Below are 14,544 nucleotides of genomic sequence, written 5' to 3'. Positions count from 1 at the left end.
TGGGACGTCCACAAAAATTAGTCTAATTTTATTTTTATTTTTAGAAACTATTTATTACATAGTGGATCATATTCTTCGCTCACAATACAATTAGTTATCATTATAAATATTACTTTTAAAAGAGACCCTTTATCCACTCACAATATAATATTCCCTCTGTCCCACTAAAATAGGATTGTTATTTCATTTTGGCTCGTCCCACTAAAGTGGTCTATTTCCATAAATTTAAAAATTTAACTTTTAAAAAATGTAGACCCTACTATTTTTAACTAATTTACACACTATTTTAATTGGATGCATTGTATATATATTTTTATTGATTTATTCATATTAAATTTATAAATTTTATTTATTTATTTATATATATATAATCCAATCTATATATATATACAGGTAGAGAGAGAGAGGAGAGAGAAATGGAGGGAGCGCAGAGAGATTAAGGAAGAGGCTGCAATTGCAAATACCTCGGCTCGGCTCATTCATTCCTTATTCCTTAAACCTTCCGCGCATCTCTGTCTGTCTGCGGATACAACACAAGTCGAGACAGGGTCGATAACAACATCAGGACTTGCAGCCGTGCGTTTCATCAACATGAACATCTTCTCCAAAAAACCTACCACCAAAGGTTTGTTTGCCATAATCTATGTCTATCAATTCATCTTCATACCAAAATTCACTTCTATTTTCCGCTGCCTAAATCCCTACCCTATTCTGACTTTACTTCCTGAAATTGAATTCTCGATCTTATCTTTTGTAATTTTTTCTCTCAATTTTTGCGCTGCTCGATTGCAGAGGCGGTCCGGGAGAGTAAGCGAGAAATGGCCAACGCTACCAGAGGTTTTTTTTTGTTAAATGCTGACATTAATTGATCTTACAGTTGCTGTTTTTAGCTTCAACCAGACCTATTGATTAATTGATTGACTTGGATTAGCCAAATTGTTTCTCCTACTTTTGGTCATGTGCTGGATTTAGCTTGGCTTCACTTGTTCTAAAAATAATGTACTGTCATTGTAAGTTGATGGAATTGGAAACGAATGCAAACCACTATAAGTTGGCAGTTATATATTTATTTTTTATTTTTTATGTGGAATCGCATCCTTTGTTTTGTAAATCGAAGAATATAGTTGATGAAACAAACCCGAACCACTAAAAGCTGATTATGTAATGAACTGCCCCGTGCTTGAGAAGCTTTACATTGAGCTTTAGTTTCCGCAGAAATTAGAAAGATCAATAAGCACTAATCTGTGATGTTCAACCCCAGCTAGTTACTTTTATATTGTTTTGATGTATTACTTGATTGATGTACACACTAGTTTGATATGTGATCTTGATTTAGGCATAGAGAAGGAGATCAACACATTGCAACTAGAGGTATGTTGAGATTCTTGATGCAATATCATTAATATTTTAATTTTAAGGACGTGGAATGATTGTTGATGATACAGGAAAAGAAGCTTGTTGCTGAGATTAAAAGAACTGCTAAAACAGGGAATGATGTATGTTTTTACATAGTTTCGAAGCACTACATTAAGGACTCTGTGAACATTTTTTCTGTACAGAATATTCATCTCTTTTGTTTCTTCCTGAATATTTAGGCTGCAACCAAAATTCTTGCACGCCAGTTAATCCGGCTTCGGCAACAAATAGCGAACTTACAAAGTAGTCGAGCTCAGATGAGAGGTATAGCGACTCATACTCAGGTATGAAATATGATGATATGTTTCTTGTTAAGTGGCTCTAGTACATCCAGCTGTGAGATGTAACTAATTAGGTAGGTAAGTTCAATTGCAGGCGATGTCTGCACAAACTTCTGTAGCTGTTGGTATGAAGGGTGCCAGTAAAGCTATGTCAGCAATGAATAAGGTAGAACATTAGTTGTGAGTACCATCATTGTCTTTTCTGCTGTATATCATTCCTTGCTTGAACACAACAGATAAGATCATCTTTAGAAATAGATCATATAATCATATTCAATGTCCATTTGAAAGCTGTAGCCACATAAAATGGAATTACTTGGTGATGTGGCTGATTGACTTAGCTGTCATTCATATTACGATTCTGAGATGCATCATGCATGTAATTGCAGCAAATGGCCCCCACAAAACAGGCGAAGGTGATTCAGGAATTCCAAAGGCAATCAGCACAAATGGATATGACTGTGAGTCCCTATGTCTTCTGTGCGATAAGATATTCTCCGGCATGTGAGTTAACAATTTTCTCTCTGTGCCCATTTTTCCATGTGTATTTGTACCTGTAGACTGAAATGATGTCAGATGCCATTGACGATGCTTTGGATAATGATGAGGCTGAGGATGAGACAGAAGAATTGACAAATCAGGTAATTTTTATGTTTCAGATTGAAAATGTTGAATAGCATTGCTGACTTACAGCATTTTAGTTTAGGGTGATGGATTCAATTTAATCACCAATATAGATTAGTCAAAATATTACTTCGTGAATGGCAGGTTGAAGCCAAATGTTATAACTATCCTTTCTTTTCTTATATAGTAGTTAACATCGATTGATTATTTTAGGTTAGGATCTTAAATGAGAAAGATCTTAACAAATATGAAAACTTTTAATGCTACCTCGCTATTAGAAAAGAAATAAGAAAGTATAATTCCATTGTATTCCTGTGTGTGATGATGGGGCGACATTAATCTATCTAACTCATCATGACATAAGGCTCCTAATCTTTCAGCATTTCGTTGCAGTAAATGTTTATAAGATCATACAGTTAACAAAGACTTTTAGGTCCATGTTGATACCTATAGAAATTTTAATGAACAACTACTTTTTCTAGTTCACCTACAACTCTTCACTAATTGGTCGACCATTCAAGTTTTACAAGATGTAATTGCTGGTGAGGTGTCTGCAGATCATGCACTGAGATGTATCAGACGTCCATAAAGTGTTGTTTTCTCTGTTGTTGCACATAGTATACATCTCTATTGCAGCACATATACTCATTTACTTGTTTATGATGGAATTTACCAGGTGCTGGATGAAATTGGCGTTGATGTTGCTTCACAGGTTTGTATTTTTTCAGCACTCTATATATTTCTCAATGAGTTTCTTTTTCTTGGACATTTGACATGCAAGGTCTATTTATTTCAGTTATCATCCGCTCCCAAAGGAAAAATTGCAGGGAAGAGCACTGAGGATGCCAGCAGGTAAAAAAATTTGTTTGTCCTTTTACTTGAACTCACATCCATTTCCTAAATTTTACCTCAACCGTCATCCTTCTCTTGTAGTTCAAACATTGATGAACTCGAGAAGAGGCTGGCTGCTCTCAGGAATCCTTGAATTGCAGTGGCATTTCCTAAATCAGTTGGCTGTTGCAATTACCATTTAATGCCATAGTCTACAATTCTGTACATAGTTGTCTTACTACTGGTGAGTGTGAGTAGCAGTTGGTCTCTCCTTTGGCTCCTATTAAATTTTTTCCTGGTGACATTTTTGGGTGAAATGTGGAGTGGTGTAGCATCCCTGATTTGTTTTACGATAATAATAACAATTGGCTATCTTCGACCACGGTTTGTTGTCAGTTTGCATCCAAAGGAAAGAATGCCGTTTATTTTCTTTAAGCGTGAAACAGTGCAAGCAAGAAAAGTAATCGATTAATATTTATATAAGGCTTCATGTTCATGTAGGCATAGCCAAAAATCATTTATTGTAATTCTTCTGCAACTGTTGTGAAAAAAACATCATTTGGTTATCTGCATGTTTACAATTTTGAAAAAATGAGGATAGCAGGGCATGCTCACAAGTTTTAGTAGAAATTCAAAATGGTTATTATAAGAATATGGAAACAAGTATATGGAGGTACACAAACGTTTATTATAGCTACAATTTTGTCTTGTAAAGATATAAAAGTGCCGCACATTGAACTCACCAATTCCTTGGATGAGCATACACATTGTGTTATAACATAAAATAACTCTTCACAAAAAACATACTCAAATGGGAGGAGGATGGATGATGAGCATCAACAACAATGGTCTACAACACATTTCACATTTACAAGGGTTAGATAACGCAAAGGTCCCGTAAATAGGCGGCATTTGTCAACTTCACATTACCTTTCAGAATGACCATTCATGTTACTTCCTGATAGAAAGAAACTCAAAGCTTCGTAAGGGATCATCGCGAGTGCCTTTTGCCGTGCGAGAAAAAGCTGATGGTTTATGCTCAACACCAGGTTGAATTCTTTGTGTGGTGGATATACGACCACCACTCGAGACCAATCTGCCAGTGCGGCCATCAATGGCTTCTCCAGATGAGCTTGGTCTGCTGCTTGAAACGGCTGCTCTCTTTGAAGAGCTGCCATTTCGCGAAGTGCGGCCTTTTTCTGAATCTGGTTGCTGCATTTGAGGAAATATAAAAACAACTCTCAGAACAAAGCCCAAAATTAACATGCCACGTGCAAAACTATTCCTTACATCTTAAAATAACATCCGATAAATTTGACATCAATATACTAAAATAGTTCATAGCAGTTTACTCAAGCATAGCATGTAAATGTGCAGCTGCAGTGCATGTTTGATGCTTAAAATCAGATTCTGCTGACTCACACCTTTCTAATTTTCCTTTTTTCTATTAGACCTTTTTTTCCACTTTCAATTTTAGATTCAGGGCCACCTGCCAGGTGGGGGTAGGGAACGGAACAAAACTTCTTCTAGGAAACATAAGTGCTCAAAATTAAGCAAACATATGTTTCGTTATAGTTGATTTTCGTGGAATGGGAAAGAAAAGTACCACATCCTTTGATGAAGGTACATCTTCAGATGTCCTGTGTCTAGACTGTTCGCCATACCGACCAGTACTCGTAGCATTTCTTCTAGAGAAAGCTTCGACTGCACCTGAGAATTTATCCCGAAGATCTTGCCCTACTGAACAATACAACCAAATCAGAGTATTAAATAGAATTTCTACCAGCAATGCAGAATATGGAAATTTTATGACAAGCTGATAATATTTATATTTAATCAACATGACAACCAAGATTTACTTTAAGAGAGGAAACAGTTGAGGATAAGAGAGAATATCAGTATGTAAAAATGGGTGAGAGTATCTTAAAAACTTGCCAGTTCAAGCGATGAAATTTAATCTTCCTTTATATGAAAATTAGAAACATGTGATCCCAGGTTCAATTAAAAGACTCGTCATATGTCCTCAGCATGAAAACAGAAGGTTCTCAGCTATTTGAGTTCATAAATCATGGATTGGTAGAGAGCAACCAATAGTATTTACTAATACAAATGTCTTTCTAATTCTGAAAGCATTTAATGTAAGACCAAAAACAGGTGAATTTGGAATAGTTAGGGCTCTTATTTCGTGAATCTTAAAAATAACACTTATTCTGAGACAATCAAATCCTGCAAAATTGACGCTCATAATGGGAGCGAGGGAGTATACCTGATGTTCTACCTGGTGGTCTTTCACCAGAGGGTCCAGCTACAGCATTACCAGTGAGATTCTGTATGCAAGCCAATAAGCTATTAGCTTCACACCATAAAGTACACAAAGCAAGGATGTGAAAAGCCAAAGACTTACCCTAGTTCTGGAACTTGAACCAATTTGTGGATACTTCAACATAGTCCAATCAAACACATAGTCAAATTGGTAACCTGCAATGTTTTCAGTAAGTGCATGCTAAATACCACAATGTTCTTAACAAGAAAAACTTGGAGCACACAAGATCACAAGACACAATTAGATTATTCATTACCTTCACGAATAAATAGGTCCCGGAAAAGCCTCTTCAAATATGAATAATCTGGCTTGTCATCGAATCTCAATGACCGACAATAGTGAAAGTAAGATATGAATTCTGATGGATATGATTTGCACAGCACCTGTGGTAATTATAAATCAAACTAAACTTTCAACGGCTAATTAAGTGCTTGTAACAAGCTTAAACCATGCTCTTAAGGTGACTTAGCCCATAGTATCAAAAAACCCAAACAAGATAAAAATAAGGGGTTATTGCCGTAAACTACATCAAGTTTGTCAATTTTCTGGTTTATATCATCACTTTTTTTTTTAGCCAGAAAATACATGAATTTATAATTTATTCGCAAAAATCCCACGGTGAGTAACTCCAACGAAATTGAAACTTATGTGTCATTTACGTGGCTTATGTGGCACGAATGTGGCATTTAATTTATATGAGAGTGATGATGATGTGTTGCCACATCCCCCCCCCCCACCCCCCAACACCCACAGGAGGAGGGGGCGCTGTTTGGTTTGCGGCGGAGGGGGGGCTTTGTTGGCGGAGGAGGGGCGGTCGCAGCTGAACGAGAACCGCGGTGGCTCTGTTTGGTCTGCGGCGAAGGGAGGGCTCTGTTGGCAGAGGAGGGGCGGTCGCAGCTGAACGAGGACCGCGGCGGCGGCTGCTGCTGCGGTGGGGGAGGAGGGCGGCAAAGGGGGGAGGGTATGTGACATGTGTGTGTGTGTGAGAGAGAGAGAGAGAGAGAAGTGTGTGTATGTGTGATTTGGCAATTCCGGTGGCCACGTTGGCAATTCCGGCAACCACGTTGGCAATCCGACTGCCACCTCAGATTAATTTGGGCGAAATTGTAAATGGTGGGACAATTGCGAACAAATTATAAATTCATGTATTTTTTGGCAAAAAAAAAAAAGGTGATGATATAAACCAGAAAATTGGCAAACTTGATGTATTTTACGGCAATAACCAAGTCCTTAGAATTTTTTAACCATGCAATAGCACAACAGAAAACTCATCATTCCATTCTGTTTCTTTCATGCATGATATGCACAAACTGGTACATTTTATGTAGTTTTCAACGATTAAAATGCTATTGTTAACTGAATCCTATTGAGCCAGACACACAAAAAGAAACAGGGCGGTCAAAATAACCAAGAGCATTTGAAAACATGGAGTACGGATTCACACCAGAAAGCTTATATCAAATGGTTTCAGAGCATGTTTAGTTATGTGATCAGGCTAGACTGATAGGAATATCCTACCAAATAACTTGTTGAAGGTCCATGATGACAAGCAAGGCAGGTTGGTTTTGTAGATTTTTTAGCTTCGTTTAGTTGGAGATAGGATGTTGAGTGATTATTTTGGCCAATATGGGGTTAATACACAAGGCCTGGGTTGAGCACTAATATGATTGGTTGGGCTGATAATTCACTTCATAGTTCATATCTCCTTGACCATTATTTAAGATGTTTGGTTGCATTGATCCATCACACAACATTTAAAGACGCATACATTATAACACCAGTTACTTTTTTCCTATCGATTGACTACTTTCCCCAATATCTAATTTGAATCCCCCCAACATCTGCCCTTTTGTCATGATAGATGAAGTTTGTCCAAAACTAGGGCTTGGTTCCTACTACTAGGTCATCACATTTTGAATTGGAGGACATGGTTGTAGGTCAAAGCACTTGTTTCTTGTTTGTAATGGGTATTTTGAAAATTCCTGAAGTGCATACTAGTTACAAACAAATCAATATAATTAACCCCAACAAACCCTTGAGAGATCATCCATCCAGTCACACAGACACAGATGGATTAGTAATCCAACCTTCCAGATTAACGCATTACTAAACAATTTGACCATATGTTACAATGTTAAATAAATTTTCTTCATAAAAGATAATTTGGTGAAATAAAAACCTAATTATATACCCATAGAAAATGTATAATATAGATAAAGATGGAAAGTAAATTAAGAATAATATTGAAGGAAGGGAGCAAAATTGTATTCAAATAATTTAATCATGTCAAATGAACACACGTAGATAATTCACCCATCCAACGTATAGTCATATTATCCACCAGTTCTTCATTATCCCATTACAAAGAGAACACATGTAGTCAAAGTAGAATAGGTAACTACCATTTCATGTTATCACTCAATTTAGAATACTAGCATACGCAGTAAAACATGCATAACCAACACGAACGGAGCAGCGAATATAGACCTCTATAGGAGTTAACATTTTTTTCTCACTGATCTTGTCATATTTCTGCTTTTTCGTGCCAGCTTTTAACCCCTGCCAAGGGAGGCTGCCCAAGAAAAGATACAGAGTGAGGAAAGGAAGTAAAACTCGAAAGTCGAAATGCTTTTAGATAATGATTCAAAACATGGAAGGGAAAAAGGAAAGAAGAACTAATAAATATTATAATCTCTTACTGTTATTTATTATTATTATTCTTTAAAAACTTGCATGACTATGCATGTCACCAACCTGCCTCTCAGGAAGTACATTAGGACATAACCCAGAGATTCCAAGTCGTCCCTTCGGCTTTGTTCTGAAAGCATGAATAAATTGCAAAACAGTTATGGATATTTCATCAAATCTCAAAGAAGGAATAACCATTGTAACACGATACATTACTCACCAACCCCAAGATGTGTATTGACACTGGCGTAGCGAGCCGTACCAGTGAGATTCTTGTTTTCCCTGGAACCAAATGTTACAAAGGGAAATAGTAAGTACACTGAGGCTAATATTAAATTGCAGAAATGGTCGATTGCCAAAAAGAACTTGTGATTGCCAGTCATTTAAGGGGCAGGAAGCATAAAACCCACAACAAAAGAAAGTTCTACCAGACTTTAAAGATGTACATCATGCTTCAACCTAAGGATCTAATCTGTCATCAGGACAGAAAGTGTGAAATTTGAAATGAAGAAATCAGAGTTCTCAACCTTTCGAATCTTGATTTTCCCAAACTAAAAAAGCTTATTTTATTTTACCAAGGTTGCTGGAATCCTTTGAAATCCATTTTTAGGCTCTACCAATATATATATATATATATATATATATATATATATATATATATATATATATATAAAAAGCAAATGCCACCAAAAACAGAAGTACTTCAGCATTGTTCAACTAGTCTTCTAATTCCTCTACATGCTTCCACTTTACATAAACTAATTTTAGGGCTACAGGATTAAATTAAGTGGTTCCATTTATCAATAACAGTGTACAGAACTTATGCATGCTATAATGCTCCGTAAATTGGAACCATGGAAAGATACGTTAAGGTACCTATAGGGTATGTGCTTATGAGTCTGAAGATCCCTATACTTTTTGGCAAGACCAAAGTCAATGATATAAACCTGCAATAAATACCAATATTGTAACAAGGAGATGCCACAACCATGGAAATAACAATTAGGTAGAAGCCACTTAGTGTTATAAATATCAGTAAAGAGATTTCAGGCTTTCTAGCCCACATTTCTTATCAGGGAAAATGAAAAATAAACGTCCTAAAATCAAAATCCAACGCCAGATTCAATTTTCCCCCAAACTTTTAAATAAGGGGTCGAACAATACATAGTGAATCATGGTGATGTTACAAGAATACTGAGCTCTTCCAGGAGTTTAAAAACTTATGATATTAATAATAACAAATATCGAATTTGTAAACAAAACCAAACTTCCCAGAGGTGGTTCTAAGCATATTATTATATTACATTAAATTAAGAAGGTAAATTTAGAAAAGAAGGTCCACTGAAGGAAGTGAAATCTATCCAGAAATTGCAAAATAGAAACATGAGCAACAGGGAGTATTAGCACAGCTTACAGTATGTACTTCATGATATTACCATAGTTATTCTTGAGTATTTAAAATTGTAAAAGGTATAGAACCCAACCACTTTGATCAAACGTAGAGAAGAAATTGTTCCTTGAAGTTAGCAGCTCAGAGTTTTACACTCAGACAGAAGTAATTTCACAAACCCATTCATCAAATGTTCCTACCTACCAGCAATACTTTACAAGCAAAGTCATGTACTTCTCAACCAATTTATTTAAAAAGGAAAAATTAATCACTTCCTCAGAGGTAGAAGCTAGTGCAAACACTCGTATAAACTGGAGATTGAAGGAGCATCTTATATGGTGGGTGGTGGCAGTACAAGAAAACATACTTTTTGGTTCTACTTGAATCTAAAGGATGCAGTGAAAGAAAACTGGAGTAATATAAAATTTAAATGATCCTTGGAGATGAGGGCTGATTAACACAATGGAACGACAGTCTTTGAAATACGTAAAAAATAACAATGCCAACGGAATCACTTTAGCACTAATATAAATAAAAGTATGATGCCTAAAATAATAGAAAGGCATACCTGATTTGCTTTGCGACCCAAGCCCATCAAAAAATTATCAGGCTTTATATCCCGGTGAAGGAATCCTCTTGAGTGCATGTACTCAACTCTATTAATCTACAAAAGAAAAGAAATTTTAGGTTTTTTACAATACTGGATATCCAGAAAACAGAGCCGACGAATAGGCTTTAAAAGTCCCAACCACTTACAAGTTGATCGGCGAGCATTAACACTGTTTTCAAAGAAAACTTCCGGTTACAATAGTTGAAGAGATCTTCCAGACTTGGCCCCAGAAGGTCTATCACCATAATACTATATTCGCCCTCAACTCCAAACCATTTCAAGTTGGGAATGCCAGCTATATATATGAGAGATCAAAATCTTAAATTCATGTTCAAATTAACTTCACTAGATTCTCAAGCAAAAGAAGAGAAACCCAAGAACCTGATCTCTCACTTGCATGCACTAATCAAAGTATCAAACAATTATGTGGTATTAAAAGAATAATTTTGAACTCAATAAGAAACAAAACATGAAGGCCAGACAATTTTCATATAATGAAGTGTGCAAACAAATTTTCAGCAATATCCAACTTCCGTAAAACACATCCTACCACTCTCCATTCCAAAGGAGTTCGGCAGGAGAACAGCCAGAATAAGATATGCCTTCTTGAAGAGCAGGCATGATATTTTGGCGCATCATTGCCTCAATTAACCATACTTGTCAAAATAAACTCTTATCACTTTAGTTTACCAAAATATGCTGGATGAAATGAATGTATAATAATAAAGATGGAGGAAATTAGAAATATATTTAAGGTAAAATCATGGTGAAAAATTCATAACCAAATCAAAGTACATGGTCATTTAAGATACATTTTAACCAGCATATTTATATCCGTCTCTGGGCAATAGCCTGTATCTTAATAATTAGTGTGTTAAAGGAGATAAGGAAGAGAGAGCAACTTACTTCCTCCTTGGAGAAGCATATAAATTTTTGATTCATAGTGAAGCTGAGGGTGTTTGGTCTTCACTGATTCCTGCCAACCGAAGCAACAATAAACTCATATATTTAGTAAACAACATTCACTGCATTAACTAGGAACCAAACTAATGGCGGTTGTATGCATGAGATGCAACTTCTCAACATTAATAAATTTATGGAAGTCTTAGATAAAAACTTAAATGCTCAAGGAAACAATAGAACTTCACAGTATCAGGGACAAGTAAACATAGCTACCCATGCATAGAAATTAAATCAAACCTGCCACTAATCAGGTACATTTGTCAAAGTCACAAGGATATGTCAGTAGTGTCAACATGTAGATCTTCATAAATAAAATACTATCTAGAAGTGCTGAGTGTGAGATATATATCCTATTAGCTTCGTTTTAGCACTTGATAAAAAAACATACATTTGGTTATTTAAGTCCATGTACTAAACAAGGGCAAAAACATGGTGTGCATCCCTCTAACCTGCATTTCAAGTTCCCAGTTTTATTAAGTATCAATTAAGGTGAGACAATCAAAGATCATGAGAAATACTAAGTCCCTATAGGTTCCGAGCTCAAAAAATCAATTATTGCAACAGATTTCAATAGATGAAATGGAAAGCCAAAATATTATTGCGCAGACAAATAAATGAAACCCACTACTTTCATCACTTAAGCGAAAACTTCAAGAAGATGATGGGAAATCTAAAGAAACAATACCAGCTTGATGGCTACTTCTTCTCCACTCTGTATGTTGACGCCTATATAAAGAAAGATATATTAGTATATAGTTTGTCTGTAAGAAGAAACATAGAAGCAGTTACAGTGATCCAACAAGAGGAAACAACGGAGTGAACTGAACGATGAATAGAGGCTTACCTAAAAAGAGTTCACCAAATGAACCACACCCAATTTTCCTCCCAAGCTTAAATTTTCCACCCACGACATGATCCATGGCAACTGGCCGGATTAAGAAAAAACCCAAATTCCAAGTTTTCACCTGAACTCCAGAAATTATTCGACTAGGCCTTAATCGGGATTTTAAAAATTCCCGAATCCGAGCCACGAAACGTCCAAACGCAACGAAACAAAAATGCCAAAGCTGGACTCCCAACAATTGAATCAATAAATAAGCAAAAAGTTATCGATCAAGGCCTTCTTTCCTCGAACTACATCGTCGGAAAGTCGAAACCCTAAATCCAAACCCTAAATCACGAGCTCATAATCACTCGTCATTGATCTCATTGATCAAAACCCAGATACAACCGATCAAAATAAACACGGAGTAAGCTCTCTTTAGGGTGATTATTATAGCGAATGAACGAATCTAAAAACTATGATAATAATGATGATAACGAACAATACAAAGAGGAGACAGATGAGCGAGAATTGAGGAAAGAGGGGAGGACAAAAGGGAGGGGCGCGGGGCAAATAGTTTTGGGAGAGCAAAACAATGGATTTCGTGCGTGTGTGTGCTGTGTGTGTGAGAGAGGAAAGGCGAAATGAGGAGAGAGAGAGTGTCTGGAAAAGATTGATGATTGATTATTGGGGTGAGTGGTGGGTGTTCGAAAAGAGAGACCTAATTTTTAAGTGTTTTTTTTTAATTTTATTTCTTAAACTCCTTTTCGTTCCACGTAATTTGCTTTATTATTTTTTTAAGTACACCATTACTTATGATATATGAAAATTATTCTCAAAAGTAAATATTTTAAAACATGACAAATACTAATAACTTTATTAATCTATACATGATAAATAATTAATCTCCCAGAATTATACAATATGCATGACAATGATAAATAATTAATCTCCCAGAATTATACAATATGCATGACAGACTAAATCCAAATTGTTGAATACTTGTAAATAAGGGTCAACGTTTTGAGCTATAGAAATTATATAATTTGATGTAATATTAGGTGCGTTGCTTGTCAATGTAAATATCAAATTTATCAAAACACAAAGTCAATTTAATTCGAATTTTAAAATCTTAACAATCAAGTATCTCATTATTTATACTTGAAGAAATAACCCATCTGCTAAACTTATCTCTTAATACTTATGAAATAGATACACGACCCAAAAAATAGATACAGGTTTTGATGCATTTATCACAATCAAATTTTAAATAAAAACTAACAAAATTTAGTTGGAATACTAATTTATCCTTAATTGAGTAATTAATATTTAATTGGAGTACTACATCATTCATATTTGAGTACTATCTTATTAAAATAACTCACAATGGTAATAAATAATTTTCATCAATAACTCTTTGATGCCACAAAAAAACATATACTTTTTCCATGTATCAAAAATATGGTGTGATTGGTGGTCACCGATCGCGTATTTTAATAAATAATTAGTACACTATAAAGTGAATAAAAGAATGCATTAAAATTGATTAGGTAATTAATAAATCATTTGTGAGATAATTCTTTTATAAATGTTCAGATTAATATGTTAAACATATAAGGGTTATAAATATTGATGGTGAATGTGGTTGAAAATATAAGAGTGTGTACCAAAATGAAAACACCATATATATTGCTAGGGATGAGCAGAAACTGAACCGATACTGAAAATCGAACCGAACCTTATTGGTGCGGTTCGGTCCCAATTCTATTGGTTCGGTTTTCGATTCGGTTTGATAAATCAAAAAAATTCGGTTCGGTGTCGATTTTGAGTTTTTTGTTCGATTTTAAACTGAACCGAACCGATAAATATTAGTAATATTTTATTAAATATTTATATTTTATAATATATATTTAATTTTCTAATTTTAACCTAAAGAACCCCTAAGTGAAAATCTGACTCCCTTTCAATTTCCATTCTAGGCGCCGCTCTCTCCAATCTCCATTCCAATCTCCGATTCCCTCTCACTCGCCTTCCACTCTTTCGGCGTCCTTACCCGCTGTCCGCCCGTCGTCGTCTCGTCGCCGACTCGCCTGCGACTCGCCAGCCTCCGCCAATCGATTGCCCAGAGTCCAGACGCGGTGACTACCCCCGTCCAGTTTCCAGACGCGGCGCCGACTCCAGTCCAGATGCGGCGACTACCCCGCGTCCCTCTTCCGGCGCGACCTAACCCTAAACGTAAGTGAAGATTTGTTATTGCACATCTGTTAAATGGATTATTTAGTGAAGATTTGTAGTAGTTATTCCCCCTTCTTCGTTATGAAAATCTGTTCTCTGTTCTTTGGCATCGGTTTGGCACCTAGAATTGGTGCGGTTCGGTGCTATTTTTTAGCATCGGTTCGATTTTCAGTTTTGGATTTTTGGTTCAGTTTTGCACCGAACCGAACCGATGCTCACACCTATATATTGCGGACGGAACACAACAACAAAAAATTCACATTTTTCGTAGACTGAGAAAGTATAGTAAATAATTCAAGGAGGGGAAAATACATTTAAAGGGGCATTTACTTATGAAATTTATTTCGTTTGGCGCATGTA

General features: G+C 35.9%; 2 protein-coding genes across 3 annotated transcripts; one reads left to right on the top strand and one right to left on the bottom strand.

Annotated features, from left to right (window-relative positions):
- The first annotated feature begins 387 nt into the window (after positions 1–387).
- Positions 388–3,531, top strand: LOC131014247 (vacuolar protein sorting-associated protein 2 homolog 3). Its single transcript, XM_057942156.1, has 11 exons — positions 388–625; positions 793–837; positions 1,337–1,371; positions 1,446–1,496; positions 1,596–1,700; positions 1,792–1,863; positions 2,087–2,158; positions 2,258–2,338; positions 2,998–3,033; positions 3,118–3,173; positions 3,255–3,531. Exons 1-11 carry the CDS (start codon positions 592–594, stop codon positions 3,304–3,306), a joined length of 639 nt encoding a protein of 212 aa, XP_057798139.1. The 5' UTR covers positions 388–591; the 3' UTR covers positions 3,307–3,531.
- A 239-nt stretch (positions 3,532–3,770) lies between these two features.
- LOC131014246 (casein kinase 1-like protein 9) lies at positions 3,771–12,667 on the bottom strand. Of its 2 annotated transcripts, none has more exons than XM_057942154.1 (14): positions 11,971–12,667; positions 11,812–11,852; positions 11,070–11,139; positions 10,310–10,458; positions 10,122–10,217; positions 9,040–9,110; positions 8,384–8,445; positions 8,230–8,293; positions 7,963–8,047; positions 5,732–5,858; positions 5,557–5,630; positions 5,419–5,479; positions 4,759–4,892; positions 3,771–4,364 (listed from the first exon to the last, which is right to left on the bottom strand). In XM_057942154.1, the coding sequence occupies exons 1-14, from the start codon at positions 12,044–12,046 to the stop codon at positions 4,104–4,106; spliced, it is 1,371 nt and encodes a 456-aa protein (XP_057798137.1). In that variant the 5' UTR covers positions 12,047–12,667; the 3' UTR covers positions 3,771–4,103. The 2 variants fall into 2 exon arrangements, with proteins under 2 accessions (XP_057798137.1, XP_057798138.1); XM_057942155.1 differs by having other exon boundaries at positions 4,759–4,889; positions 11,971–12,647.
- Between the last annotated feature and the right edge of the window lie 1,877 nt (positions 12,668–14,544).

This window comes from Salvia miltiorrhiza, chromosome 3, assembly GCF_028751815.1.
Source record: "Salvia miltiorrhiza cultivar Shanhuang (shh) chromosome 3, IMPLAD_Smil_shh, whole genome shotgun sequence".
In the NCBI taxonomy this organism is placed as follows: Eukaryota; Viridiplantae; Streptophyta; class Magnoliopsida; order Lamiales; family Lamiaceae; genus Salvia; species Salvia miltiorrhiza.
This window is presented reverse-complemented; position numbering and strand designations above follow the sequence as displayed.